We start from the raw sequence: 25,949 nt of genomic DNA on the forward strand, positions 1-25,949 counted from the left end.
TGCTTTGGCAGCCACAGGGACACAGATGCGGACAGGAGCAGGAGCCCTGGGGAGGAGGTGCACCCCACCAGGAAGCACCCACCAATGCTGACTGAGGCTGCACTGCCAGTCAGAGCCGCTGGGCGAGGGACAAAGAAGGGCCTTTGGGTGTGGGGAAAGCAGGCACCCCAGCTCCTACACTGAGGACACCCTGGGCAGAGAGCGAGCCCAGTGGGGGGCACCCAAGACCCATGAGGAATTGGCTGTGGTGTCAAGAGGTCAGCCAGGCCAAGCAGGACCCTGAGGGTCAGGGAAAGGAGAGGGCATTGTTGTGAGTGGGGCTCAGCTGTTAGATGGATTGTTTACATTAAAGGCCAGCCAGGAGGCAGAGCAGAGAGAGGAGTAGCCAGGCCACAAGAAGGCTGAGGAACAGTTAGACAGGGAGGGAGAAAGCCAGGGTGGCCTCCAGGTTTCTGGCTGCGGCTGCCGGGTGTACGGTGGTGGCACAGCCTGAGGTAGGGTTCTGGGGGTGGTTCCCAGCGGGGTCCGAGCTTAGTCTTAGATAGAGGGTACGGGGGGTCCAGGAGGGGCTGGGGCTCTGATGCAGATGTGGGAGTGCACCCAGCCCCCGCTGCCCTGGGGACAGGCACAGCAGGAGGTGCTGCTCGGGGCACCCGCCGTTGATTATTTAGGAAGCAGCTGTCACGCCTGTTCTTTATCCTGACCTGGCCCATCTGATTGCTGTGCTCCTGCTGAGCCCCCCACACCACACTGTGAGGACTGGCCACAGGATCTGGTGGGGCTCAGTCTTCTGGGAACTTGGCAGTGTGCCTGTCCTACTTGCGCTCCAAGCCTCGGACGTCACCTCCAGGAAGCCTCCCACCGCGGGTGGTGTCTACAGTCACCTACACAGCCCCAGCCCTCACGGGTGGACGTGCTCGTTCTCGCCTGGCCCAGGGCGGGCCGTGGAGAACTCAGGGGTCCTGACTCTCAGTTTGGTGCCCTCGGCTACGCAGGGCATGTTAGAAGGGTGCCCTCCCTGCCAGGGCCTCCAGGCCACTGTCTGCCCTGTTCCCGCCTCAGAGTTCAGCCAGCCATAGAAAGAGAGGGCTGAGGACCATTCAGCCTGTTCATTCACGAGAACCATTGTCAGTGTCACAGAGGCTGATGGGATGCCTGTGGTGCAGGGTGACCCCAGCTTCCCCATGTGGGGGATGCGCCGGTGGTGCGAGACCACCACCTTATGCCCTGTCTCTGGCACAGGGATGATGACAGCATGCAGCACATCCTCTTTTCTACCTTTCCCTTTGGCACAGCCCCCTGTGGGTGTCACGAGAGGCGCAGAGAGATCGTGGAGGTCAAGGGCTTGCCCAGGACCAGTGAGGGAGGGAGGGAGAGGGCAGCAGCACCCTTGGACACGGGAGAATTGCATCATATTTATTTACTACATGCCTAAGATGACACTCTTAAGGGCGTTTGACATACATCCAAAATTTTTTAAACGCTATGGAAGCATGTCTGGATGCATCAGTAATGTGAAAGTGGAAGCCAGCTGCCCTGCTCCCAGCCCACTTTGGGAGAATTTTGTGCATGTTTGGAGCCAGCTGTTTGGGAAGGGAGGCCCCAGCCATTGCCCCTCAGGTGGGTTTGATGTTCTTTGTGTGGGAAGAAGCCTACTCTCCATCCTTTTCCATTTCTGCAGAATATCTGCTCAGTCAGGGAGATGAGCTTGGCAGTTCAGCTGCTCAGCCAGGCAGGTGCTGTGTCCTGGACTATGCTAGGATTTCGGGAGGAGAGAGGGCAGCTGCAGGCCCTGTTTGTAGTGGCTCCCTCCTGGGATCCCCGTTGTTCCTCCCCACATCTGCTCACTGTGTACTGTCCAGCATCATAGTGGAAGCTGGGGGTGAGATGGGTGAGACCCATGGGCATAGATGGCATCCACGAAGGCTGGCGGAGCCTGTGATAGACGATGGACAATGTCCCAGGTTCCAGCAAGAAATGGCAGTGGGTATTTCTAGTTCTAGATCCCTGAGGAATCGCCACACCGACTTCCACAATGGTTGAACTAGTTTACAGTCCCACCAACAGTGTAAAAGTGTTCCCATTTCTCCACATCCTCTCCAGCACCTGTTGTTTCCTGACTTTTTAATGATCACCATTCTAACTGGTGTGAGATGGTATCTCACTGTGGTTTTGATTTGCATTTCTCTGATGGCCAGTGATGATGAGCATTTTTTCATGTGTTTTTTGGCTGCATAAATATCTTCTTTTGAGAAGTGTCTGTTCATGTCCTTCGCCCACTTTTTGATGGGGTTGTTTGTTTTTTTCTTGTAAATTTGTTTGAGTTCATTGTCGATTCTGGATATTAGCCCTTTGTCAGATGAGTAGGTTGCAAAAATTTTCTCCCATTCTGTAGGTTGTCTGTTCACTCTGATGGTAGTTTCTTTTGCTGTGCAGAAGCTCTTTAGTTTAATTAGATCCCATTTGTCAATTTTGGCTTTTGTTGCCATTGCTTTTGGTGTTTTAGACATGAAGTCCTTGCCCACGCCTATGTCCTGAATGGTATTGCCTAGGTTTTCTTGTAGGATTTTAATGGTTTTAGGTCTAACATTTAAGTCTTTAATCCATCTTGAATTAATTTTTGTATAAGGTGTAAGGAAGGGATCCAGTTTCAGCTTTCTACATATGGCTAGCCAGTTTTCCCAGCACCATTTATTAAATAGGGAATCCTTTCCCCATTTCTTGTTTTTGTCAGGTTTGTCAAAGATGAGATAGTTGTAGATATGTGGCATTATTTCTGAGGGCTCTGTTCTGTTCCATTGATGTATGTCTCTGTTGTGGTACCAGTACCATGCTGTTTTGGTTACTGTAGCCTTGTAGTATAGTTTAAAGTCAGGTAGCGTGATGCCTCCAGCTTTGTTCTTTTGGCTTAGGATTGACTTGGCAATGCGGGCTCTTTTTTGGTTCCATATGAACTTTAAAGTAGTTTTTTCCAATTCTGTGAAGAAAGTCATTGGTAGCTTGATGGGGATGGCATTGAATCTATAAATTACCTTGGGCAGTATGGCCATTTTCATGATACTGATTCTTCCAACCCATGAGCCATAAAAAATGATGAGTTCATGTCCTTTGTAGGGACATGGATGAAGCTGGAAACCATCATTCTCAGTAAACTATCGCAAGGAAAAAAAACCAAACACCGCATGTTCTCACTCATAGGTGGGAATTGAACAATGAGAACACATGGACACAGGAAGGGGAACATCACACTCCAGGGACTGTTGTGGGGTGGGGGGAGCAGGGAGGGACAGCATTAGGAGATATACCTAATGCTAAATGATGAGTTAATGGGTGCAGCAAAACAACATGGCACATGGATACATATGTAACAAACCTGCACATTGTGCACATGTACCCTAAAACCTAAAGTATTAAAAAAAAAAAAAAAGAAAGAAATGGCCGTGGGTTGTGTCGGGAAGGGGCGCATCCTGGAGGAGGCCCTAGGCAGTGCCTGAGAAAGTGAGGGTCATTGACTGATTCCGCGTGGCATCCATGAATTTCTCAAATCCATAGGGCCCGTGCATGACAAATAATTAAAAAGATGAAGGGTGTTCTCCGTGGACCCTCACAGAGGGAAGGAGACCTACCCGTGGTATCCAGCTCTGATCACACTGCTATTTTGTGATTGATAGGCAGACTTTCAAAGAATGAGTTAGATTCGGGACCCTTTTAGTTGCAAGTGACAAAATCTCAATATAAATTGACACAAGCCAAAAAAGTAGAGGGGCAAGGGATTGATGAGTCCATAGATCTGTAGAGCCTAGAGTAGTTTGCTTCAGGCACTGCTGGATCCAGGGGCTCAGATGATGTCATCAGGAAGTACTCCCCTGCCCCCATTCCACTCTGCTTTCCTGTGCTGCCTGTCTCAGGGGCTCTGCCCACAGGGTGACCCTCCACAGTTCAAGCCGGCATCCACGTGCCAAGATCAGCAGAAGGTGAAAGCCCATTTCCCAGCAGTTCTAGCACAAACCCCGCTGGGCTGTGTCCATCCCTGAACCAGGTGCTGTAGTCAGGGAGATGACCTGGCAACTCTGATTGGCCAGGTGGGGGTGCAGGCCTTCTGTGCAGCACAGGGGAGGGGGCAGTGCCACCCAGACCGCGAGGACTGAGAGTTGGGGGAGTTCCCCAAAAGGGGCATCAAGGTGCAGTCATCAGAAAAAGCAAGGAACAGAGGTGGAGCACACAAAAAACATGTGTGTTTGATGGTTCTTGGTGGTCCACACTGATGCAACTGGCTTCTGGGGGTGATCTTTCTGGCACTGAGCAGTGAGCATGCTGGGATTTGCCTTTGAGCCCATGAAGGCTCCTGCTTCATGGACTAAGCTAATTGTTCTGCAGGACAAGCCCACCACTGCCATATGGAAGCTGGAATAATGAAGAGGGTGTGTGTCCATCTCAAAGAGATTCTGGGTGGGTGCAGTGGCTCGCGCCTGTAATCCCAGCACTTTGGGAGGCTGAGGAAGGCGGATCACCTGAGGTCAGGGGTTCGAGACCAGCCTGGCCAACATGATGAAACCCTGTCTCTACTAAAAATACAAAAAAACTTAGCCGGGCATGGTGGCGGCCGCCTGTATTCCCAGCTACTCAGGAGGCTGAGGCAGAAGAATCGCTTGAACCCAAGAGGCAGAGGTTGCGGTGAGCCAAGATTTTGTCATTGCATTCCAGCTTGGGCGATGAGAGCGAAACTCTGTCTCAAAAAAAATAATGAAAAAAGAGAGATTCTGTATATTGGGGAGATGCCTTGAAATGTCAGGCTGTGAATAACTTCTGTGAAAAATTAATTATGGACTGGAAGAATCTTTTTAGACCACCATATAGACTTGGACCTTCCATGTTTTGATTTTTTTTCAAAAAGGGAATAATAATATGACTTGTGAACTTAGTCAAGTAAAGAGACTTGAATTCACTAGAGGTGCTGGCGTTGTGGTGGAAAGTACAGCAACAGCCCTGGGGTCTCCTGGGGAAGTGGAGAGGGAAGAGAAAGCCTCCTCTTGTGAACGGCAACTTTGGACCACTCACTACAAAGCACTTTTCATCATAAACCATCCTATCAGATTGATGTTAACGATCAGATTGAAGCTGCTTTGGAGCAGTGATGTGACCTGCAGCAGGTCACACAGCGCCTTACTGTGGAGCGTGGATCCACACGTGCATCTGTGTCATTGTGATCGCCTGCGCTGCTCTGTGGGCCCATGGCCTTGGTGCCTGCAGGCTCTGTGTCTGCAGTTCCTCTAGGGATAGTGAGTCTGCTGCTGAGCCCGCAGCCAGAAAGCACGCTGGGGGGCTGGCAAGGCAACAGCAGCAAGGAGGGAGAACTGTCCTTGATGGGTTCAGGGAGCACTAAGGTCTGGGGGCTCTGGGGAGGGTGGGTGTCCAAAAAGGCTGCCCCGCGGGACCTGATGCCATCTCTGAGCAACGTCCTTGAGGACCCCGGCAAGGAAGCAGAGCCCGAAACTCTGTGTAAGAGTTTCGTCCAGGGAGAGTTACATCCGGGGAGAGTTACGTCCAGGGAGAGGGGCGTCCAGGGAGAGGGACATCCAGGGAGAGGGACATCCAGGGAGGGGGGCCTCCAGGGAGGGGGGCCTCCAGGGATGGGGGGATCCAGGGAGGGGGCATCCAGGGAGAGGGGCGCCCAGGGATGGGGGGATCCAGGGAGGGGGCATCCAGGGAGAGGGGCGCCCAGGGAGAGGAGCCTCTAGGGAGGGGTACATCCAGAGAGGTGGGCTTCCAGGGAGGGTGGTGTTCAGGGAAAGCAGCATCAAGGGAGAGGGGTGTCCAGGGATGGGGGCGTCCAGGGAGGGGGGCATCCAGGGAGAGGGGCCTTTGTGTTGGCGAATTGTCCATCCATAGGGCTGGAGTGCGTGTGCCTCACCACGAAAGCTTGTGAAGAATCCATCTAATTCTTCCCTTCTCCAAATGCATGCCTCACCCACACAGCCTCACCTGTGAGGGCCTCACCTGCTGCCTGCAACTTTGAGTTGTCCCAGCCTCCCTCTGCCCTCTCCAAACTGGGTGTGACCCCTTCTCTCTGCCTTTGCACCTGGCCACGTCCCATGCTGTCTTCCACTGGAGTCCTGTCTCCCATACACCTGGGTCATCTGAAGGCAGTGGCCAGGCAGCATTTGGTGCTGCAGAGCCGGTTCAGAGCCTGGCATGGGATGGTTCTGGAAAAGCCCTGGGTGAATTGGACCAGAAAGGCTGGTCCTCATTGTGGTGTTACTGGGAACCATGCAACCTGTCCCATCGTCAGCCAGGCTTGGGTGAAATGGGTAAGACTGCATGATGCTTTTGTAAATTCAGATAACTTCTTAGGAAGTAAAATACAGCACGAACTATAGTTGATGTTTGGACCCTTGGTCTAATAATTCAACTGGAGAATCTGTGCTAGGAAAATGACTTCCTAAAAGAGAAGAAACGGTTCATGGCACCATTGTAGAAAACAAGAGGTTATTGGAAGCAACCTACAGACCTGATGGAGAGGAGAGGAGAGGCCCAGTCACCTGACTGTGTCTCCTTGACGGATCTAGGAGCCACCAAAATGGTAAGCTGACTGCAGCGCATTGTGGGAAACCAGAGAACAATCCCCTGCTGTGGACTGAAAGTTTGTGTGTCTCCCAGATTCATGTGCTGAGATCCTCACCCCCAGTCCGATGGTATTAGGAGGTGGGGCCTTTGGAGGTGATGAATCATGAGTGATGGCTGTACGGTGGAATTAGCGCCCCTATAAAAGAAACCTCAGAGAGCTCCCTTGCCCCTTCCACCCTGCGAGGACGCAGCCAGAAGACCTGAACCAAAAAGCAGGCCCTCAGTAGACACGGAGTCTGCAACGCCATGATTGGACTTCCCAGTCTCCAGAATCAAAAGAAATACATTTCTGATGTTTGTAAGCCACCAGGTTGGTCTATGGTGTTAATATTTTTGTTATAACAGCTCGAACAGACTAAGGCATTCACTCTTAAGGAAAAGGTAATATCAAGATATATATACACTGATTATAATCTCCAAAATGTTTTTTGTTGGTACAATCATGGAAAACATGAACTTGATTTGTTGGGGTTCTGGGCTTTGGGTGCAGGTTCTTTGTATTATTTAGGTCATGAGCTGTCAAACTTGAGTCCTTGGATCTTTCTAGAGCCCCAGCTAGAGCAGGCCTAAGCCAGGGGGCGTGATGGTGGGACTTGGCTCTGTGCTCCCCTCCTTCCCATGCCTCTCACCCTGAGAGCTTTGAATTGCTGTTGAATCACCCCACCCGCGTCGAGTTTGCTCATCTTGCTCTGGGGCTGCTTGTGATCGGAAGGCAAACGGTGGCTTTCTGGGCATCTTCCCTGTCTGTGTCTGTGTCTCTCTATACTCCTGGCCTGGATTTGAAAGTGACAAGCAGCAGCAGATCTGAAGACCCTCCTGCCTTGTCCCCTCCGTCCTTATGGCAAGTGACAAAGTCTGGCTTTGTGACGTGTGTGTTTGTTTGTTCTGTGTTAAAGGGCCTACAAAGGGAGACATGGAAATCCCCTTTGAAGAAGTCCTGGAGAGGGCCAAGGCCGGAGACCCCAAGGCACAGACTGAGGTGAGGACTGTGGTGCCGGCGGGGACTTCGGGACGCGGCCCCCAGCACAATGGGCCTCGCCACGAGCTCCACAGCCCACAGGGAAGTGTTGGTGCCTGAGATCGGGGTCAGGAGCCAGCATGCTGCACCCTATCCCACTTGAGCCCCATGTTGGTAGGGTGCCCATGTTCACTGTGCCAGTTTTCCTCCTGGCACCCCTCTGGGGAGCAGCGGTCATCCCCCTTTTGTCCAGCTCACACCTCATCTTGGGCATCACCTCCTCCAGGATGACCTCCTGGCTTCCTGCAGCTGTCTGCTCAGTGCCACCCCTCAACATACACTGTGTATGCTGCACACTCTTGTCTCCCTGACTGGCCTTTCACCTGGCTGTTAGCTGTGTGCACGGGGCCCTCAGAGCGGTGACCATTCACTCGGGCGTCAGCCATGGGCTGGGCTTTGTGCCAGTGCTGGGGACGTGATGTGGCCCTCTCGTCATGGGTGACAGGTTAGTGGAAGAAGCAGACCCAAAAAACCCAAGTAGACAGACACAGAAATACAATGATTTTGAATTCTGGTGAGGGGAGAAGCCAGCAGAACGCTGAGACGGGAGGTGGCCAGGGGTCCTGTGTCCTCTGTGGAGGCAAGTGCTCACCACCTCACTCTGCCCCCTTGCACAGGGCTCCAGCAAGTGACCACAGTTATCCTGAGCAGTTTCCCGCCCCCTCTTCTCCCCAAAGAGGAGACAAGCTTCCATGCAAAACCATAAATTAAGGATTTCTGGCCGGGTGTGGTGGCTCACGCCTGTAATCCCAGCACTTTGGGAGGCCGAGACAAGTGGATCACCTGAGGTCAGGAGTTCGTGACCAGCCTGGCCAACATGGTGAAACCATGTCTCTACTACAAATACAAAAATTAGCCAGACGTGGTGGTGCATGCCTGTAATCCCAGCTACTTGGGAGGCTGAGACAGGAAAATCACTTGAACCCAGGAGGTGGAGGTTGCAGTGAGCCGAGATCATACCACTGCACTCCACCTGGGCGACAGAGCGAGACTCCATCTCAAAAAAAAAAAAAAAAAATTTCTTTCCTGACCTCACAGCCATATTGTGCTTTAAAGTTCCTCCCACATCCTTTTGCCCAGGCATTTGGAGGCTGGGGGAGCATAGTGAGCCCTTTTATGGGCTCTCTGTGCCCTGGGCCTCACTTTTTCCATCTGTAGAATGAGAAGACTGGACCATTTCAGCAGGGATTTTTTTTTTTTGCAAAGGGCCAGATAGTGAATATTCTGGACTCCGCGTAATCTCTGCCGTGTTGCTCAGCTTTGCTGTGGAGCACATAAAAGCAGCATGGACAACATGTAAATGAATGATTATGGTTGTATTTCAATAAAACTTTATTTGCAAAAACAGGCAGTGGGCCAGTGCCAGCCCCTGGTTAGCTGGCCTCTCTCCAGCCCTGGCTTTCTGTGGTCCCCTGACTGTTTTGAGAGGTGTAAAGGACCCAGTCATGGTTCTGATTTCCATGCACTGATGGTGAGGCTTGGCAGGCAGGAGCAACTCAAGGAACAGAACCTGTACCAGTCAGAGCCCATGACTTCCTCCCTGTGTGGATGGGGTGGCCACACCTTCCTCACCGTGTTTTGAGGAGGAGTGAGTGGCTGGAGGCTCAGTAGGGCCTAGCCTAGTGGACATGCCTGGTGTGACCCCATTTCCGCCCCTTCCTTCCTGGCCTGGGTGACAAAGGGAAGTAGGTAAAAGGAGGTGGGCTGGCTGGGAGCGTGGGGTGGGAGAGAGTCTGAGAAGCTGGAGGCTGACTGGTGCCTGGCTTGCAGGTGGGGAAGCACTACCTGCAGTTGGCCAGCGACACGGATGAAGAACTCAACAGCTGCACCGCTGTGGACTGGCTGGTCCTCGCCGCAAAGCAGGGCCGTCGGGAAGCTGTGAAGCTGCTTCGCCGGTGCTTGGCGGACAGAAAAGGTGGGTCTGCATGAGGCTTAGAACAGCCTCTGGAGGGTCGAGCAGCTTGCAATGCTGCTTGCTAACTGAACAACTAAAATCTTACCAAACCTAATGGTGGTGATGCTGTTGGGAAATTTCAGTTTCTGTTTTGCTGGTGGCCTTGTCATTTTAGACACTGTTTCTGGACCTAACATGGGATATTTAACAGACCAAGCCATTTTCATTCTCTTTGGCTTGTGTTGGTGTCTCCAAGTGGTAACTATACATCCTGCTTTCCTGCTGGGTTCTGATCCAAACTGAGACATCGATCCTGGGTGTAGCTGCAAGGCAGCTTCCCTGAGGCAAAGCTGGAGACTGTGATGTGGCCTGCAGTCAGAGCGGACCATGCCCCTGAGCTGATGTCCATCCAGTCTGGGCGGACCAGCTGAGGGGCTGTGGGCCAGTGCAGACCTGGGCAGGTGTGCTCACTTTGGGAGGAGGCAGGCTGACCCTTCATAGACAATCTCTTTCAGAGAGGCAGGGGAAGAAAGGGATGCAGCTCAGGCCACGGGTGGTCAGTTAGGACGTTGTCCTGCGCAAGGGAAGTGGCTGTCCCTGGTGCCGTGGGGCAGCGTGCTTCCCGAAGGTTCTACGCCTCAGGGAAAGATGAAAGTGGGTGTCACAAAGGTGTTTTTTCTAATGACACCTCTTTTTTCAGATTGTAGAAGTATTTTATGCTTATAGAAAACTCGGACTATGTAGAAAACATAAAGATACAAATTACTCATAACCTTGAAGCTCAGAAGCAGCTCCCCATGTTTTGGTGTATTTCCTTCTGGTTTTTGTTGTTGTTGTTGTTTTTGAGATGGAGTCTCACTCTGTCCCCCAGGCTAGACTGCAGTGGCGCGATCTCAGCTCACTGTAACCTCCACCTCCCTGGTTCAAGCAATTCTCCTGCCTCAGCCTTTTGAGAAGCTGAGATTACAGGCGTGCATTACCACACCCAGCTAATTTTTGTATTTTTAGTAGAAACGGGGTTTCATCATGTTGGCCAGGCTGGTCACAAACTCCTGACCTCAGGTGATCCACCTGCCTTGGCCTCCCAAAGTGATGAGAGTACAGGCGTGAGCCACCGCGCCCTGCTTGTATCATAATATTTTAAAAGTTACATTTATTATACAGAGTCTTTCTTTGAAAATTAAACTGATGATTTTGAAAAAACTAACAGTGGCATTGTTAGCCAGAATTTCTCACCAACTCAGCCTGCTGATTCCAGAGCAGGTGGAATGACCTGGAGGGGGCTCCGGCGGCCCACAGGGCTCATTGTCGGGAGCCAGGGATAGCCCAGAGGCTGCTGGGGCAGAGCGTGGAAGGGAAGAGGCTGGTTGTCCCCCCATGTTCCCCCAGCTGCACGCACCTTCTGATGTGCAGTTGTGCTTTCTGATTTGAAAAGAAATACATGCTCACGTGGAAAATTTGGGAAATGTTCAAAAGGAGAAAAACATCCAGACCTCCACGCGAGTCCTCCTGCTCTCTGCTTGGTTGTGCCAGTGTCCCAGGACGTTGAGGGTAAAGGGAGGAAGGCAGCTGCTGACCAGTGGTAAAACCTGCTCTCCCTCTCCCCACTGTCCAAGCCTTCCTTAGAAAGGGCTGGGCCGTGTGTGAGACAGAAGAAAGCTCTGTGGACACAGGGGTGGCCCTGCCAGTGCACCCAGGCTGGTGACTGCAGTGAGTCCACCCTGGGTTCAGGACAGCTCTGCCTCTTTCTGTGTGACCTTGGGTGAGCCAGAACACAGGCCTGTGCCTCGGTGTCTGCACCTCTGAGAGGGGGATAGCGGCACCGGCTGGGAGGGTGAAATGAGCAGGAGGAACAGGAAGAGGCTGCCTTCTTCCCGCCAGCACGTAGGGGGCACTTGGGGGCGTCTGGTGCGAGACCAGCCTGGCCTCCCAGCTGGAGAGTGGGCATGGCAGGGGCATGGCACGATGTCCTCTTGGGTAAGGTGTCCATCCATCCTTCCCTGGTAACCAAGTCCTGACACCTTGTATGAGTCTCCCTCGAAAGCCTTCCAGGCAGAGTTGGCGGGGTCAGAGCAGCACTGAAAGCTCTAGGCAGGGCACACAAGGCCTTGACCACATCCTGTCCCTCAGGCATCACGTCCGAGAACGAATGGGAGGTGAGGCAGCTCTCCTCTGAGACCGACCTGGAGAGGGCTGTGCGCAAGGCAGCCCTGGTCATGTACTGGAAGCTCAACCCCAAGAAGAAGAAGCAGGTGGCCGTGGCGGAGCTCCTGGAGAACGTCGGCCAGGTCAACGAGCACGGTGCGAGGATTCACCCTGGGCATCAGCCTTCCCACAGGCCAGGACCTTCCCATAGGGGCTGGGACCTTCCCTCAGGGGCTGGGTCTTCCCACAGGAGCCGGGACCTTCCCTGTGAGGACAGACGCCTTTCTTACAGGGACCAGGGGACCAGAACCTTCCTGTAGAGACCGTGCCCTAGTGGCGAGGTGTGTGGGTGGCATTTTGACAGCATCTGCCCTGGCTCAAGTACTCATTCATTGAACAAGCCAGCGGGTATTCTGCCCAGTGCTCTGTGACCACATCTAACAATGGGACGGACTGTGCCCATCACCAAGTGGGAGCATGCTACAGGGCGCTGAGTCCACCCTAGCAGCTGGAGGTGCAGAGGTGTGGTGGGCCCTGCACTGCCTGCCCTGGGGGCCCTGTGATCCCCAGAACGTAGGATGCCCCTGGAACTGGCGTGCCCTAGGAACAGTGTGCCAGTTTCTGATGGGCTGCAGGGCATGAGGGGATAGTCAACCTGTCTGTTAATCCACCCTGTACCCTGCAGACGGAGGGGCGCAGCCAGGCCCCGTGCCCAAGTCCTTGCAGAAGCAGAGGCGGATGCTGGAGCGCCTGGTCAGCAGTGAGTGTGAGTGCAGCCCCTGCCCCGTCTCACCCATGCCTCCCAGCCTGCACCTGCAGGGTGACCTCTCCTTCCTGCGCGACCCCATCCTGGCCCTACCCCGTCTCACCCATGCCTCCCAGCCTGCACCTGCAGGGCGACCTCTCCTTCCTGTGCGACCCCATCCTGGCCCTGCCCCGTCTCACCCATGCCTCCCAGCCTGCACCTGCAGGGCGACCTCTCCTTCCTGTGCGACCCCATCCTGGCCCTGCTAGGATCTCAGGCAGTCTGTTTGGGGGTCAGTGTTCTGGACGCTGGGAGTGGACCCTGCACACCTGGAGCACACGCACTGGAGGGAAGGCAGACACAGGACAGAAATCATGATGTGCCAGTTCCTCTTGGACAGGGAAATACTGGGGGTGGGGACTGGCGGGGGAGTCCTGAGTGGGGAAGGATGAGGAGGGCGTTAGGGGACGGGGGCTCTGGGCAGAGGGAACAGCATGAGCAAAGGCCCAGGAGACCCAGCAGGGTGTGGAAGGGGCTCTGCCCCAGCATAGGCCCATTGTAGATAGGCAGGGAATGGAGCGGGCAGAGCCTAGGCGGGGGGATAGAGTCTCTGGGGCACACTGAGCTGGGGGTGCCTCTGGCATGTTTGTGGTCAAAAAATGAGAAAAGACTTCACATCCTCCACGTGCAGCTGGCCAACCTCAGGGTCTTCCATCCACGTGGGGTAGACTCTGCAGTCTGAGGCACTGGGAGCTCCTGTCCTGGAGAAGACAGACAGGCAGGGGGCTCGGGGGCTCAGTATCAATGGGGGGCTGGGCCAAGACCCAGGTCTGCCACAGACTCTTCTTGTGACATGGGCAGGTCTCATTTTTCTTTCTGGGTGTCAGTTTCCCCTTCTGAACAGCGAGATGATCAGACTAGGGGACTGAAGGACCTCGCCTGTCCTAGGAGCCTCTGTGGCGTGTAGGGCAGAGTACGGGTGGGAGCACAGATCCCTCCTTCCCACTGGGCCCCTGAGGAAACCGTCCAGAGGGTGTGGTCAGAGCCCTCACCTCTGCGTGGGCGGACATGGGTGCTTGTGCTGCTGTTTTCCTGCTCCATTTGGGGGAGACAAACGCCTCACATGGAAATGGGAAGAAATCTGTGACTCTCGGAAGCCCGAGGACCAGAGAGGCTGTGACAGTGTCATGCCACCGAGGTGGCATGGTGCCTGCTGTCCTGAAGTGAGGCGCCTCTGGGCAGGAGCAGCCCAGCCTGGGTCTCCATCCTGGGAGCGCTGCAGAGTCTGGACCCCAACCTCACTTCCCAGTCCCACAGGGGTTTGTGATGAGCTGGGCACACCTGCTGCTAGGCCCAGTCGCTGTTGCTGGGGGCGAGTTAGGAGTCAGTGCCACCAGCCTGTGGTCCCCTCCGCCAGGCCCTCAAGGACAGGGCCCCAGCACCCCCATTGTTTCCCCTCCATCAGAACGTTCCCATCAGGCATCATGTTTCTCTGCCTGCTTTTCCAACAGAACTTCCAGAAACGGGTCTCTGTCGTCCCCTTCTCTCGTCCCCCCTCCTTTGCTCTCAGGCCTCTCCTACGTTATTCCACCAAAGCGGCTTGTCTAGGCCATCAGTGACCCCCTTGCTCGGTCACTTCTTGTCCTTGTCTGACTTGATCCGTCAGCAGCGTGGGCAGAGATGACTGCTCTTCTTCTTAAGCCCTCTCCCCCACCAGGCCCGGGGCCCTTGCTGCCACACTGGCTGCTCTTTCTTGGGGTTCCTAGACTGATGTCCTGTCCTGCCCAAGGTATTCGTCCCCATGAGGACAGGGGCCTGTCTTGTGGGGACCAGGGTCTTCCCGTAGGGACTGTGCCCTGGTAGGGAGATGTGGGTAGCGTTGGTGATCACTCTCGTGTGTCAGACGCTGTCCTCAACCTGCAAGCACCCTGCCCGCCCAGGCTGCATCCAGCCTGTGCTCCTTCCTCATCTCCTGTACCTGGCTGTCCTATGGTCAGCTCACAGCTCAGTCTACAGTGAGCTGCCGAGGCCTGTGCCACATGCCACCTGTGTGGGCCCCCCCAAGGCTGCCTCATCTCTCTTTGCTGCCACTACATGTGGGTGCTGCCCCGACTCCTCTCCTCTTGCACACACAGCTGATCCATTAGGAGGTCTGTCAGCGCCCACTCTCACGGCTGCCATCTTGGATGCAGCCTGTCTCCTCCCTAGGGTTTCTGCAGCACCCTGGCTTGTCTCCCTCTGCCCTGCCCCAGCAGGGGCATTTCTTTCCCATCCTTCCTATGGAGGCCCTCCTGGTCACCATCTCACCATGGCAGCTGGGGTCCTTCAGGGGCCTCATTCCCTCCTAGGGGATCTTGTTGGATAGAGGGGTCAGTGGGCATGTAGCTCTCGTGGATCACGTTGGATGGAGGGATCAGTGGGCATGTAGCAGGCTCTTGGTGGAAGATGCTGGATCGGGGGGTAAGTCGGCCCATGGCAGGACGCATGTTGAATGGACAGGTTAGCAGGCATGAAGTAGGCCCATGGCAGACACATGTTGGATGGAGGTATTAGCAGGCACATAGTAGGTGTGTGACAGATCATGTTGGATGGAGCGGTTAGCAGGTGCACAGTAGGCCCTGGGTGGATCATGTTGAGTGGAGGGGTTGGGGGCGCAGATCATGTTGGATGGAGCAGTTGGCAGGGTGCTGGCCTACGGGGCGGCTTGTCACCTGTGCTGTGAGAAGCCCCATGCTGGCTGGCGGAAGAGGAGGGTGTCAGCATGCACTGGAGATGCAGGTTGTAAGGCTTGGCAGGTGAGCTGGGTGAAAGGTGTGGGTGAGTGGCCCCAGGCATGAGGAGCTAGGCAGAGAGGGACACTTGGGGTGGGGGACAGTGCACCCAGGGACTGGGGGCCAGGAGTGGAGGCTGGCACTCGGCAAACCTGTCCCCTTCCTCCTCACCCAGCCTGGTCCTCAACCCTCAGGCTGCCCAGGGAAGGGTTTCCTCCACCTGAACCCACTCAGCTCCTTTCTTAGCTTGGCCCCACGCCACCGTCCCCAGCCCATTGCTCTGTGTGAGGGCAGCAGTGGGGCTCCAGTGTGGGGTGCCCATGCTGTTTTCTCTCATGCTTCAGCCAAGAACTACATTGCGCTGGATGACTTTGTGGAGATCACTAAGAAGTATGCCAAGGGCGTCATCCCCAGCAGCCTGTTCCTGCAGGACGACGAAGATGACGACGAGCTGGCGGGGAAGAGCCCTGAGGACCTGCCGCTGCGCCTGAAGGTGAGTGACCAAGACCCCGGCCAGGCCGGAGCCTGCCTCCCAGGGAGTCGCCCACCTTAGGCGGGGCACCTTCCAGAAAGCTGCAGGTGGGGAGATTCTCCCCTAACACAAAGTGTCTCACAGCCACGCCGCTGGTATCTTGGGGCATCATCTATCCTCATGAGGATGTGTCCTCGGGAGACAGCCCTTTCTTTTCTGCGCCGTCAGGCTCAGAAACCAGGGGCGGTGTTGGGCAGGAGTGCTGGGATGGCAAGCAAGGGGCCCTCGGGTCTTTCCGTGCAGAGTGTAGGGGGCAGTGGGGCAGGCTGGAGGCCGATTTCCATCTAGACTTCATCACTTAGCAGATTTCTCCGTGTATGGTCCAGAGTGGAGGCCAGTGCCTTGAAGATGCCTTCCCCGAAAACAAAGTGCCCGTGTCCGTCAAGCCAGGGAGGACGTGCAGAGGCGCTACTGCCCCTGGATCTGCAAGGGCTCGGAGCGAGGCCAGTGTGGGAGCGTGGTGGGCGGCACTTGTGCAGGGGGCCATTGGGCACACCTGGAGGACATGAGCAGCTTGGGCGGCAGGAGGAAAGCAGGGAATGGGAAGCCCAGCAGTGTGGCCCCTACTCCTGGCCTGACAGCTTGTTTTCTTGGCCATGTGGCCCTATGGCCTCTCAGAGTTGCCCACGGTTCAGCTCGCATGGTTGAATTAGATGTGCGCCTGTCTCACTCTGCAGAGAACACCAGGATTTCCAGAAGCTTGGCCTCCTGACTCAGGATCCCCAAGCTGAGGCCAGCACAAGGGGCCCCAGCAGATGATTGTCAGAGCCTGCGGGCAGTATCATGCAGACAGGTTCTGTCTTCTGAACTGACTGAGAACCTGGAGGAACTGCCATCATTGTATTCAGATGGGCGCGTGAGTCAGGGCCAGGACGAGGAGATGGTTGGGCCACCAACTGTCAGGCAGGCAGTAGGCTGAAAGGTCACCGTCCTCGAGCCAGGGAGAGGGTCAGAGTAGGCCCATCCTCCGGTGGGAGGAAGAGCAGGAACCCAGGTGCTGCAGGAGCAGCTTCAGCCCAAAGAGCAGCAGGCAGAGCAGCCCTGCTCCAGGGACTCGGAGCCAGACAGGTCTGAGTGTGAGCCCCCCGAGTGCCCAGAGCTGCGAGTCCTTTAGGGTGGCAGGTGGAAGGCTCTGCTCCTCTCACTTGGGACAGGCTGTATGTCTAGGGTATGACACCGACTGGTCTGCAGAGGTTTTGAGACATGGGCCAGGATGGCCAAGAACTTGAACCAAGGGAGCACATGGTTTTTACTGATGGTCTGCTCAGAGCTGGCCCTAGGCAAGCATATTCACAGATTGGGTGCCATCATCTCCTTACTAACGGGAGATGAGGAAGCTGGGGTGCTGGCATGGTTTTGGCAGACACTCCCGAAATGAGAGTGACGGTCACAGGTGAAAGGGTAACTTGGAGAAGACCCTTGGGCCAGGCGGCCATGGCCCAGGTGTCCCAGTTTATGCCATCTAGTGTAAGTACTATTATAATAATGCCTCCTTGTGTATGCGTCCTGTTCGGAAAATTATGTCACCTAGTTATGGATGGTGAGTCCAGTGTTGTGTAGCATCTGAAAGTCCTATTTATGTTACTTAATGACAGGGTCTCGTTCTGTTGCCCAGGCTGGAGTGCAGTGGCACGGTCACAGCTCACTGCAGCCTCAACGTGCCAGACTCAAGTGATCCTCCCACCTCAGCCTCCCAAATAGCTGGACTATAGGCATGTGCCACCATACCCAGCTGATTTTTTGAAAACATTTTGTAGCGATGGAGGTCTCACTATTGTTATCTACACTGGCCTCAAACTCCTGGGTCAAGCGAACCTCCCACTTTGGCCTCCCAAACTGCTGGGATTCAGGCATGAGACACTGTATCCAGCCTGAAAGTCCTTTTTAGAAGGGAGAGATTTAAACTGTTCTGGCAAGAAGTAAACAAGGCTCTGTTTCCCTTCAGTTTTTGATGCTGGCAGAGCACTTTGATTCCTTCGCAGTTTGTCTTCTTAGAAGTCTCTTGTGAGGGAGGTAATGAATCCTCACAATCATCTCCCAGGGCTGAGAGCTGTCCCAGCTTTTAGTAGCCTTTTGCAGAACAAGGAGAGGTCTTCAAAGTGAAAATGACAGACGCCTCTTTGTGAGCCAGCCTTACTCCCACAAAGAATGTTCCAGACTCCACACAGTTCTCTTCTGGAGCCTGGAGGTGCAAGCTGTCATCGTAGATAAAATCCTCTGAAAACAAACTTAATAATATCTTAAAATCCTAACATTTTTAACATTACATAATTGGAAGATCCGACACGGGAACATTTTTGCCCACAGGTTTGAGCAGAATCTCATCTTGGCTCCCTTCCCCAGCCTGCCTTCTTCATGGGTCCGCTCGGCCACCTGTGTGGTGACGCTGCTTCCTGGTTTCTCGTGGCAGCAGAAGGGCCGATCACCACAGGCCCAGACAGAGAGCTCTGCAGTGTTCTATTCATAGAGGCAGACTCCTCACTCATATTTTTTAAATTTCATTCTTTTTCCATCTCAGGAGTTGAATTCATTTGGACCTTCTCTGCAGAAAAGGAGACTGAACTTTTTAATCCCATGTCAGAGGAAGGTCTTGGGTGGACACTGCAGGGAGCAGAAATTGGGGCTTTAAAAAGGGGATCGTTCCCTGGTCATTGAGTTCAGGTGGGGGACCAGCTCTTCCACACTGTCTGAGCAAAGGCTAGACGCCATCTGACATGTTCTAGAATCTTCCTTGTCTTTTAAAGGCCCTCTCAACCAGGTGGTTGTGTGTGTTCCTCTAGGCAAAAGAATGTGCATGGCTTTGAGTAAGACGGGATTTCAGGTTAATTTTTACCAAGGCCACCCCCTCGCTACTGTGGCGGTCGTGCGTGAGACAGTGGTGGTGAGCAGTGGCGGGCCGGGCCACCTTTAGTTGTCCTGCTGTTAGCAAGGCCCCCACACGGGGATTAACTGAGCAGCCTGCTGGCTGACGCACATGTTGACTCGTGTAGCTGTTGATTTTAGCCAGCTGGGCTGGCGTCATAGTACAGGGCCTCGCCCCAAACAAACCCTGGAGTAGGTTGGTTTTCATAAATGCCCTCTGGCAAGCATTGGAAATGCCCTCAAACCCTGTAGTGCCTGGTCTTCCCTAGTCTTCCCTGGCCATCTCCTGGCAGTGTGAGCGCCTCTCTGCTCGTGTAGAAGGTTGTTGACTCCAGAGAGAGCTGGGGGAGCTGTTGGCTGCTTTAATCATTTATTTGCTTGTTATAAAACAGATTAAGTGGACTGTCACAAATACATACGAAGCAGCAGAGCTGTTCCCCCACACGTGTAGACGTGCATGCACGCACTCCTCAACACTTCGTTTCCTCCATGAGCCTGCCCCTCTCATCTGTAGACTCAGTCTGTGTGTGTAGACGTGCACACACACACTCCTAAACACTTCCATTGCTTCTGTGAGCCTGCCCCTCTCAGCTGTGGAAGACTCCGTCTTCTGGTTGTTTCCAGGTGTTCTGGTCCTCCAGAGCTGACAGCCAAGGCTCTTGGCAGGTGAGGGCCACATTCTGGTGTTGTCACCTAGTTGCCATTCACCTGGGATCCCTCCTTGGCCTTCTGGTGGGCCGGGTGGAGAGAACCTGCCCCAGGGGATTTGTGGGGTCTGGTGCTGCCCCGAGGCCCTGAGCTGATGGGGTGCTCCAGCCTGGCTGTGTCATGTAGCCCCTCAGTGGGCTCTGGACACGCAGCCAGGCTTCCCTACCCCCATGTGGGGCCGCCCCCTAGGCGTCCACTTCCAGGTGTTGGTCCAGGCCCCTGGCACTTCTGAAGATGCACAAGACCTCGCTTTGTATGCCACGCCATGCTGCGTGAGCACTGGCACCATGGCCACTTTCTCCCCCATCCCCGGCAGGCCCTCTGCCTGGCTGCCCTGTGTTCTGGCAGGGCTCAGGGCCTCTGAGTTCTGCACAGACCAGGCAGGCATGGGGGCCGGGCCTGGGTGGCAGTGCTGCGTCACCCCATCCTGAGGCTGCTCCCAGCGTGCCTCCCTCAGCCCTCTGCTCCTCTTGGCTGTGGTGAAGGCCAAGAGCTCTTTCTGACCTTAGCACTGCATGTAGAGCAGGGGAGCAAGACCCACAGGTCGAGGGAAGGCAGCCTTTGGCCGTGACTGTGTGGGATTGTGTGCCTATTGTAAGCACTATGGGGGGCGGGGGTGCGCTGGTGTGTATGTGTAGGTGCACACGTGTAGGGTAGGTGTGCACATGTGTAGAGGTGGGTGTGCATGTGTGAGGGTGCACATGTGGGGGTGGGTGTGCACTGTAGGAGTGGGTGTGCCCTTGAGTGTGCACTGTGCAGGGGTGGGTGTGCGTGTGTGGGTGCACATGTAGGACTGTGTGCATGAGTGTAGGGGTGAGTATGCATGTGTGTAGGGGTGGGTTGCATGTGTGTAGGGGTGGGTTGCATGTGTGTAGGGGTGGGTTGCATGTGTGAATGTGTAGGGGTGGGTTGTGTGAATGCGTGTGTGTGAATGCATGTGTGTAGGGGTGGGTTGTGTGTGTGTGTGAATATGTGTGTATAGGGGTGGGTTGTGTGTGTGAATGTATGCATGTGTGTAGGGGTGGGTTGCATGGTGTGTGAATATGTGTGTGTAGTGGGTTGTGTGTGTGAATATGTGTGTATAGGGGGGTTGTGTGTGTGTGAATGTGTGGTGTGTGTAGGGGTGGTGTATAGGGGTAGGTTGTTTGTGTGAATGTATGCATGTGTGTAGGGGTGGGTTGTGTGTGTGAATGTGTGTGTATAGGGGTGGGTTGTGTGAATGTATGCATGTGTGTAGGGGTGGGTTGTGTGAGTGTGCACGTGTGTGTAGGGGCAGAAGGTGGCCTGGAAGCTGCTTCTCAGGGTCTCCTGCCACAGGGAGGGCAGCTCACCCGGCCACCCCATGCAGCTGAATGGTGTGTTTGCTGGGAAAGGGGTGCTGGCCCCTCTGCCTGTGTCTGCACTGAACTCCTTTTCCCTAACGCTTGCTCTGCCGCCCCTCCCGGGCCTGCCTGCGGCTTCCCCTCCTACAGCCCAGCCTCATAAAAATCGCCATTTCCCTTCATGGAGGCTCAGGGAGGTGACGTCCTTGCTGCAGGGCAGAGCTGGGTCACAAACCAGTTCCCAGACAGGCACCTCAGAGCTCTGTCATCTCTTCATGTGGGTGACCCTGAGGGGAGGGAAGTGGGGAGCCCCGTGGGTCCCTCCAGGTGCTGGAGGTCTTGCAGGGAGAGAAGCACCCATGCATCTAGTCATGCTGGTAGAAGGTGGGGAGCCAGGCATGGGGCAGAGCGGGGGCTCCAGGACCAGAAGAGGGAGGGCCTACAGGGACCGTGAGCGTGGGGAGGGCCACTAGGATGGGGCTGGTAATGGGAAAACGCAGGGGTGCGTGTTCCTTTTGTCCAGAGGCAGGGTGGTCAGAGGGAGGCGTGAGATGGGAGCAGTGGGGGTCCTGTCCCAGCCTGGTTCCCATGTACCATCTTTCCCCCAGGTAGTCAAGTACCCCCTGCACGCCATCATGGAGATCAAGGAGTACCTGATTGACATGGCCTCCAGGGCGGGTATGCACTGGCTGTCCACCATCATCCCCACGCACCACATCAACGCCCTCATCTTCTTCTTCATCATCAGCAACCTCACCATCGACTTCTTCGCCTTCTTCATCCCGCTGGTCATCTTCTACCTGTCCTTCACCTCCATGGTGATCTGCACCCTCAAGGTGTTCCAGGACAGCAAGGCCTGGGAGAACTTCCGCACCCTCACTGACCTGCTGCTGCGCTTCGAGCCCAACCTGGATGTGGAGCAGGCCGAGGTCAACTTCGGCTGGAACCACCTGGAGCCCTATGCCCACTTCCTGCTCTCTGTCTTCTTTGTCATCTTTTCCTTCCCCATCGCCAGCAAGGACTGCATTCCCTGCTCGGAGCTGGCTGTCATCGCCGGCTTCTTTACTGTGACCAGCTACCTGAGCCTGAGCACCCACGCGGAGCCCTACACACGCAGGGCCCTGGCCACCGAGGTCACCGCCGGTCTGCTGTCGCTGCTGCCCTCCATGCCCCTGAATTGGCCCTACATGAAGGTCCTTGGCCAGACCTTCATCACCGTGCCTGTCGGCCACCTGGTCGTCCTCAACGTCAGCGTCCCCTGCCTGCTCTACGTCTACCTGCTCTACCTCTTCTTCCGCATGGCGCAGCTGAGGAATTTCAAGGGCACCTACTGCTACCTGGTGCCCTACCTGGTGTGCTTCATGTGGTGTGAGCTCTCGGTGGTCATCCTGCTGGAGTCCACAGGCCTGGGGCTGCTCCGCGCCTCCATCGGCTACTTCCTTTTCCTCTTTGCCCTGCCCATCCTGGTGGCCGGCCTGGCCCTGGTGGGCGTGCTGCAGTTCGCCCGGTGGTTCGTGTCTCTGGAGCTCACCAAGATCGCAGTCACCGTGGCGGTCTGCAGTGTGCCCCTGCTGTTGCGCTGGTGGACCAAGGCCAGCTTCTCTGTGGTGGGGATGGTGAAGTCCCTGACGCGGAGCTCCATGGTCAAGCTCATCCTGGTGTGGCTCACGGCCATCGTGCTGTTCTGCTGGTTCTACGTGTACCGCTCAGAGGGCATGAAGGTCTACAACTCCACACTGACCTGGCAGCAGTATGGTGTGCTGTGCGGGCCACGCGCCTGGAAGGAGACCAACATGGCGCGCACCCAGATCCTCTGCAGCCACCTGGAGGGCCACAGGGTCACGTGGACCGGCCGCTTCAAGTACGTCCGCGTGACTGACATCGACAACAGCGCCGAGTCTGCTATCAACATGCTCCCGTTCTTCATCGGCGACTGGATGCGCTGCCTCTACGGCGAGGCCTACCCTGCCTGCAGCCCTGGCAACACCTCCACGGCCGAGGAGGAGCTCTGTCGCCTTAAGCTGCTGGCCAAGCACCCCTGCCACATCAAGAAGTTCGACCGCTACAAGTTTGAGATCACCGTGGGCATGCCGTTCAGCAGCGGTGCCGACGGCTCGCGCAGCCGCGAGGAGGACGACGTCACCAAGGACATCGTGCTGCGGGCCAGCAGCGAGTTCAAGAGCGTGCTGCTCAGCCTGCGCCAGGGCAGCCTCATCGAGTTCAGCACCATCCTGGAGGGCCGCCTGGGCAGCAAGTGGCCTGTCTTCGAGCTCAAGGCCATCAGCTGCCTCAACTGCATGGCCCAGCTCTCGCCCACCAGGCGGCACGTGAAGATCGAGCACGACTGGCGCAGCACCGTGCATGGCGCCGTGAAGTTCGCCTTCGACTTCTTCTTCTTCCCGTTCCTGTCGGCGGCCTGAGGAAGGTCCGCCACGAGGAGCTTCCAGTGCATGTTGCCGTGAGGCCCTTCCCCAGTGTGGCCCCAGCCCGACAGGCGTGCACCAGTGCCATGTGTGCCCACGTGTGCAGACCGTGGCTGCAGAGACCTTGTGTCCATGTGTAGATTGCGTGGACCCCGACAAAGGGGAGGCTGCTGTGTAGCTCTGTCCACCGTGAATGCCAAGTGTGTTGGGAATTGCATGCCATCTCCACCCCGAGCCCGACCTTTCCGAGTGATGTGGGTGTGCCAGGCTAGACTAGGAGGTTCCGGTGTCTCAAAAAGCACTTTACAGATGAGATTCCCTCTCCTCCCCCACCTTCAAGCACCCTGTTGCCTCTTTCTTACTTTCGGGTTGGATTTGTTGGTTGAAGAACCAGATAAGCATCTGTGTCAACTCCACAGTAGCATTCTTATTTCTTTGGTCACTGCTGAACCTTAGCAGCTCTTCCCCTTTCCTGGGGGATGTGCACGGCAGCTTGAGCCTGTCACATGGTCAAGGCCCGGCCCCATCAGAGGCTGGGGGAGGCGGCGCACTGGCAGTGTCACACTGAGCTCAGCACCACAGGCTGCCTCCTGACCCTCCTTGTCCAGCAGGTAGTGGGTGAATTTGTGAGGGTCTTGTCTGAATCCATCAGGACTTGGGAAACAGAGAACCCTGTGGGGGCGGCGGTGGGGAGGTACCTGCTAGTGCTCAGAAGAACCTGTGTTCAGTGCCGTGGAGCAGAAAGCCAGGGTCCCGAGTGGCTGAAATAAAATCCTCTGGTGGAACCTGCAGTGCTTTCCTTCCTTTCTTTACTGAAGTCTTTCTTGTACGTGCGTGAGCATCAGTAGAGCCTGCACTCCTGTTGAATGAAATGCAAGTGCAATTTGAGTTATAAAAGAGCAAGGTTGACATTTCACAGTTGACGGCTTCCTGCCAAAGCCAGACCCTGGCTTCACCTCCAGCTGGAGGGGCCCCTGGGGCATCTGCCGTAACTGTGGGGTGGCCTGGGCATGGGCTGCCTGTGCAGAGACACCTGTGCTGAAGGTGACCATGGAGTGTCAGCCCAGCCATCCTCACATCTTACTGAGCGGAAAGTGCACAGTCATAATTATCTTTGAATTCCAGTTACCCATGAAGTGGAGCCTACAGGTGATTGATGGCGTGGGGGCTGCTGCCCATGCGGGAGTGTGTTGTGAAACCACCTCCTGTGTTCCCTAACCTGCAGTGATGACCCCATGGGATTATAATCAGAACTTTTAGTCATGTGGGGGTACCCGAGCAGCTGCGGGCCCCTCAGCAAACCTCACCCCTCTTGGGCAGCCTGTGTCTGTCCCAGCCCCTTGGGTCTTTGCTGTCTTCCCTGAGGTTGAGGACATGGCCTGTACCTGCTCCTGTCCCCCGTAGGCTGGGCTGCTCTCTGCTGGGCACCAGGCCTCACCTCTGCTGTGGGTGGGAAGCGTTGAGCGGTCACACGCTCTGGCTTGGTCACCTGGTGTTGCCGTGCAGGATGTGGCTGCTCCATTTTCCTCGGACGACACTGGGTGGTGGCAGCTACACCCCGACACTGTCCTCTCATCCTGGTTTGTCCTGCCTGGAGGGGCTGGGTGAAACCACACGAGAGGCTCAGGAGGTGTCATCACTCCGAGCCATGTGCTCGCCCCTGGGTTTCTTTCCCAGGCAGTGAGATGAGGTTGGAGTTCAGCCCCATTTCCTCTCCCCATCCAGTGGATTTGTGAGGCCATGGAAGGCCCTCGCCCTGTGACTCTGCCCCCAGGATCCCCACTGACTGTGCAGAGGAGGGAGGTCGCCTGATGCTTTCCGAGAGGACAAAGATGACAACACAGCATCTCCCTCACAACACCTGGATGAGGACGATGCTCCAACATGCCCCATCTACAGAAGACACCGAGGTTCAGAGTGGAGGCCATAGCCCATTAGCACATTATCACATGGCACATAGCAGAGCAGGAGGGACGGAGCTCTGCCTGTCCCCTTCCCCTGGGCCACTATGCTGCCACTCAGCACCCACAACTAGTTTCTAACCAACCAGCAGAGGCGCGCAGCTTGGAGAAGAAGTGGTGCTGTCTTTTGGGCAGAGTCCAGAATGGGCATGGTCCCGGGTTCCACTCATTCTGCCACAAACCCCTGTGCCACCAGGCACCATTTAACACCTGTCCCCAGGCCTCAGTGTCCCTATCTGTAAAATGGAAAGTCTGGGCTAGGTTAGTGGTTTTCAAAACTTCTTAGCAACACCGTTTTTGTTTGTTTGTTTGAAATAGGGTCTCACTTTGTCACCCAGGCTGGAGTGTAGCGGTGCTATCTCGGCTCACTGCAGCCTCCACATTTGTTCTGGGTTTTACAGAGGCTCCCCAGGCCCCCCCAACCACCCCACCCAGGAAAGAACCTGCCATCTGCAGGAACAGCCGTTATTTAACACCCCGTCCCGGCCACCTGCTCTGGTCTGGGCCATCACCCCATGGAGCTGTAGGACACCCAGGGAGGGACCGGGGGCAGGGTCTCACTTTGCTTCCACAAGGTAGTAGCATTTGAGAGAATGAGTCAGGAAAGACCCAATTGGGTGGTGCCATCTCAAGTGCCAGGAGAGGGTTTGGCACCAGTTTCCAAGCCCTCCGGAAGCCCAGCTCCCCAAGGGTGTTCTTTCAGGGGGCCTTCACTGTCCATTCTTGGGTAGTGAAGCCATCAGAAAGACCTCTCTGCGTCCTTTGGATATGCTGTTAAAGACCAGTCATTCACAGTCTAATTATTCAAATGCTCTTTTCCTTTTTTTTTTTTTTTTAATCCTACATCATGCAAGTGCACTCCCAAGTGAGGTGACAAAAACCCACATTTCTGCAGACGCCCATGAAGCAGGACCTGTCTCTCTCGAGTCTGCCACCTGAGGATA

General features: G+C 55.4%; 1 protein-coding gene across 2 annotated transcripts in view; it reads left to right on the forward strand.

Moving 5' to 3' along the window:
* Positions 1-23,835, forward strand: part of WFS1 (wolframin ER transmembrane glycoprotein) — a 34,836-nt gene extending 11,001 nt beyond the window's left edge. For both annotated transcript variants that reach the window (XM_032135883.2, XM_032135885.2), the window contains exons 3-8: positions 7,521-7,603; positions 9,413-9,557; positions 11,667-11,837; positions 12,367-12,447; positions 15,542-15,690; positions 21,230-23,835. In XM_032135883.2, coding sequence (XP_031991774.1) covers positions 7,521-7,603; positions 9,413-9,557; positions 11,667-11,837; positions 12,367-12,447; positions 15,542-15,690; positions 21,230-23,041 — 2,441 coding nt within the window. In that variant the 3' untranslated portion in view covers positions 23,042-23,835. The remainder of the gene's footprint in view (positions 1-7,520; positions 7,604-9,412; positions 9,558-11,666; positions 11,838-12,366; positions 12,448-15,541; positions 15,691-21,229) is intronic.
* The last annotated feature ends 2,114 nt before the right edge of the window (positions 23,836-25,949 follow it).

This window comes from Hylobates moloch, unplaced genomic scaffold, assembly GCF_009828535.3.
Source record: "Hylobates moloch isolate HMO894 unplaced genomic scaffold, HMol_V3 SCAFFOLD_17, whole genome shotgun sequence".
Taxonomy (NCBI): Eukaryota; Metazoa; Chordata; class Mammalia; order Primates; family Hylobatidae; genus Hylobates; species Hylobates moloch.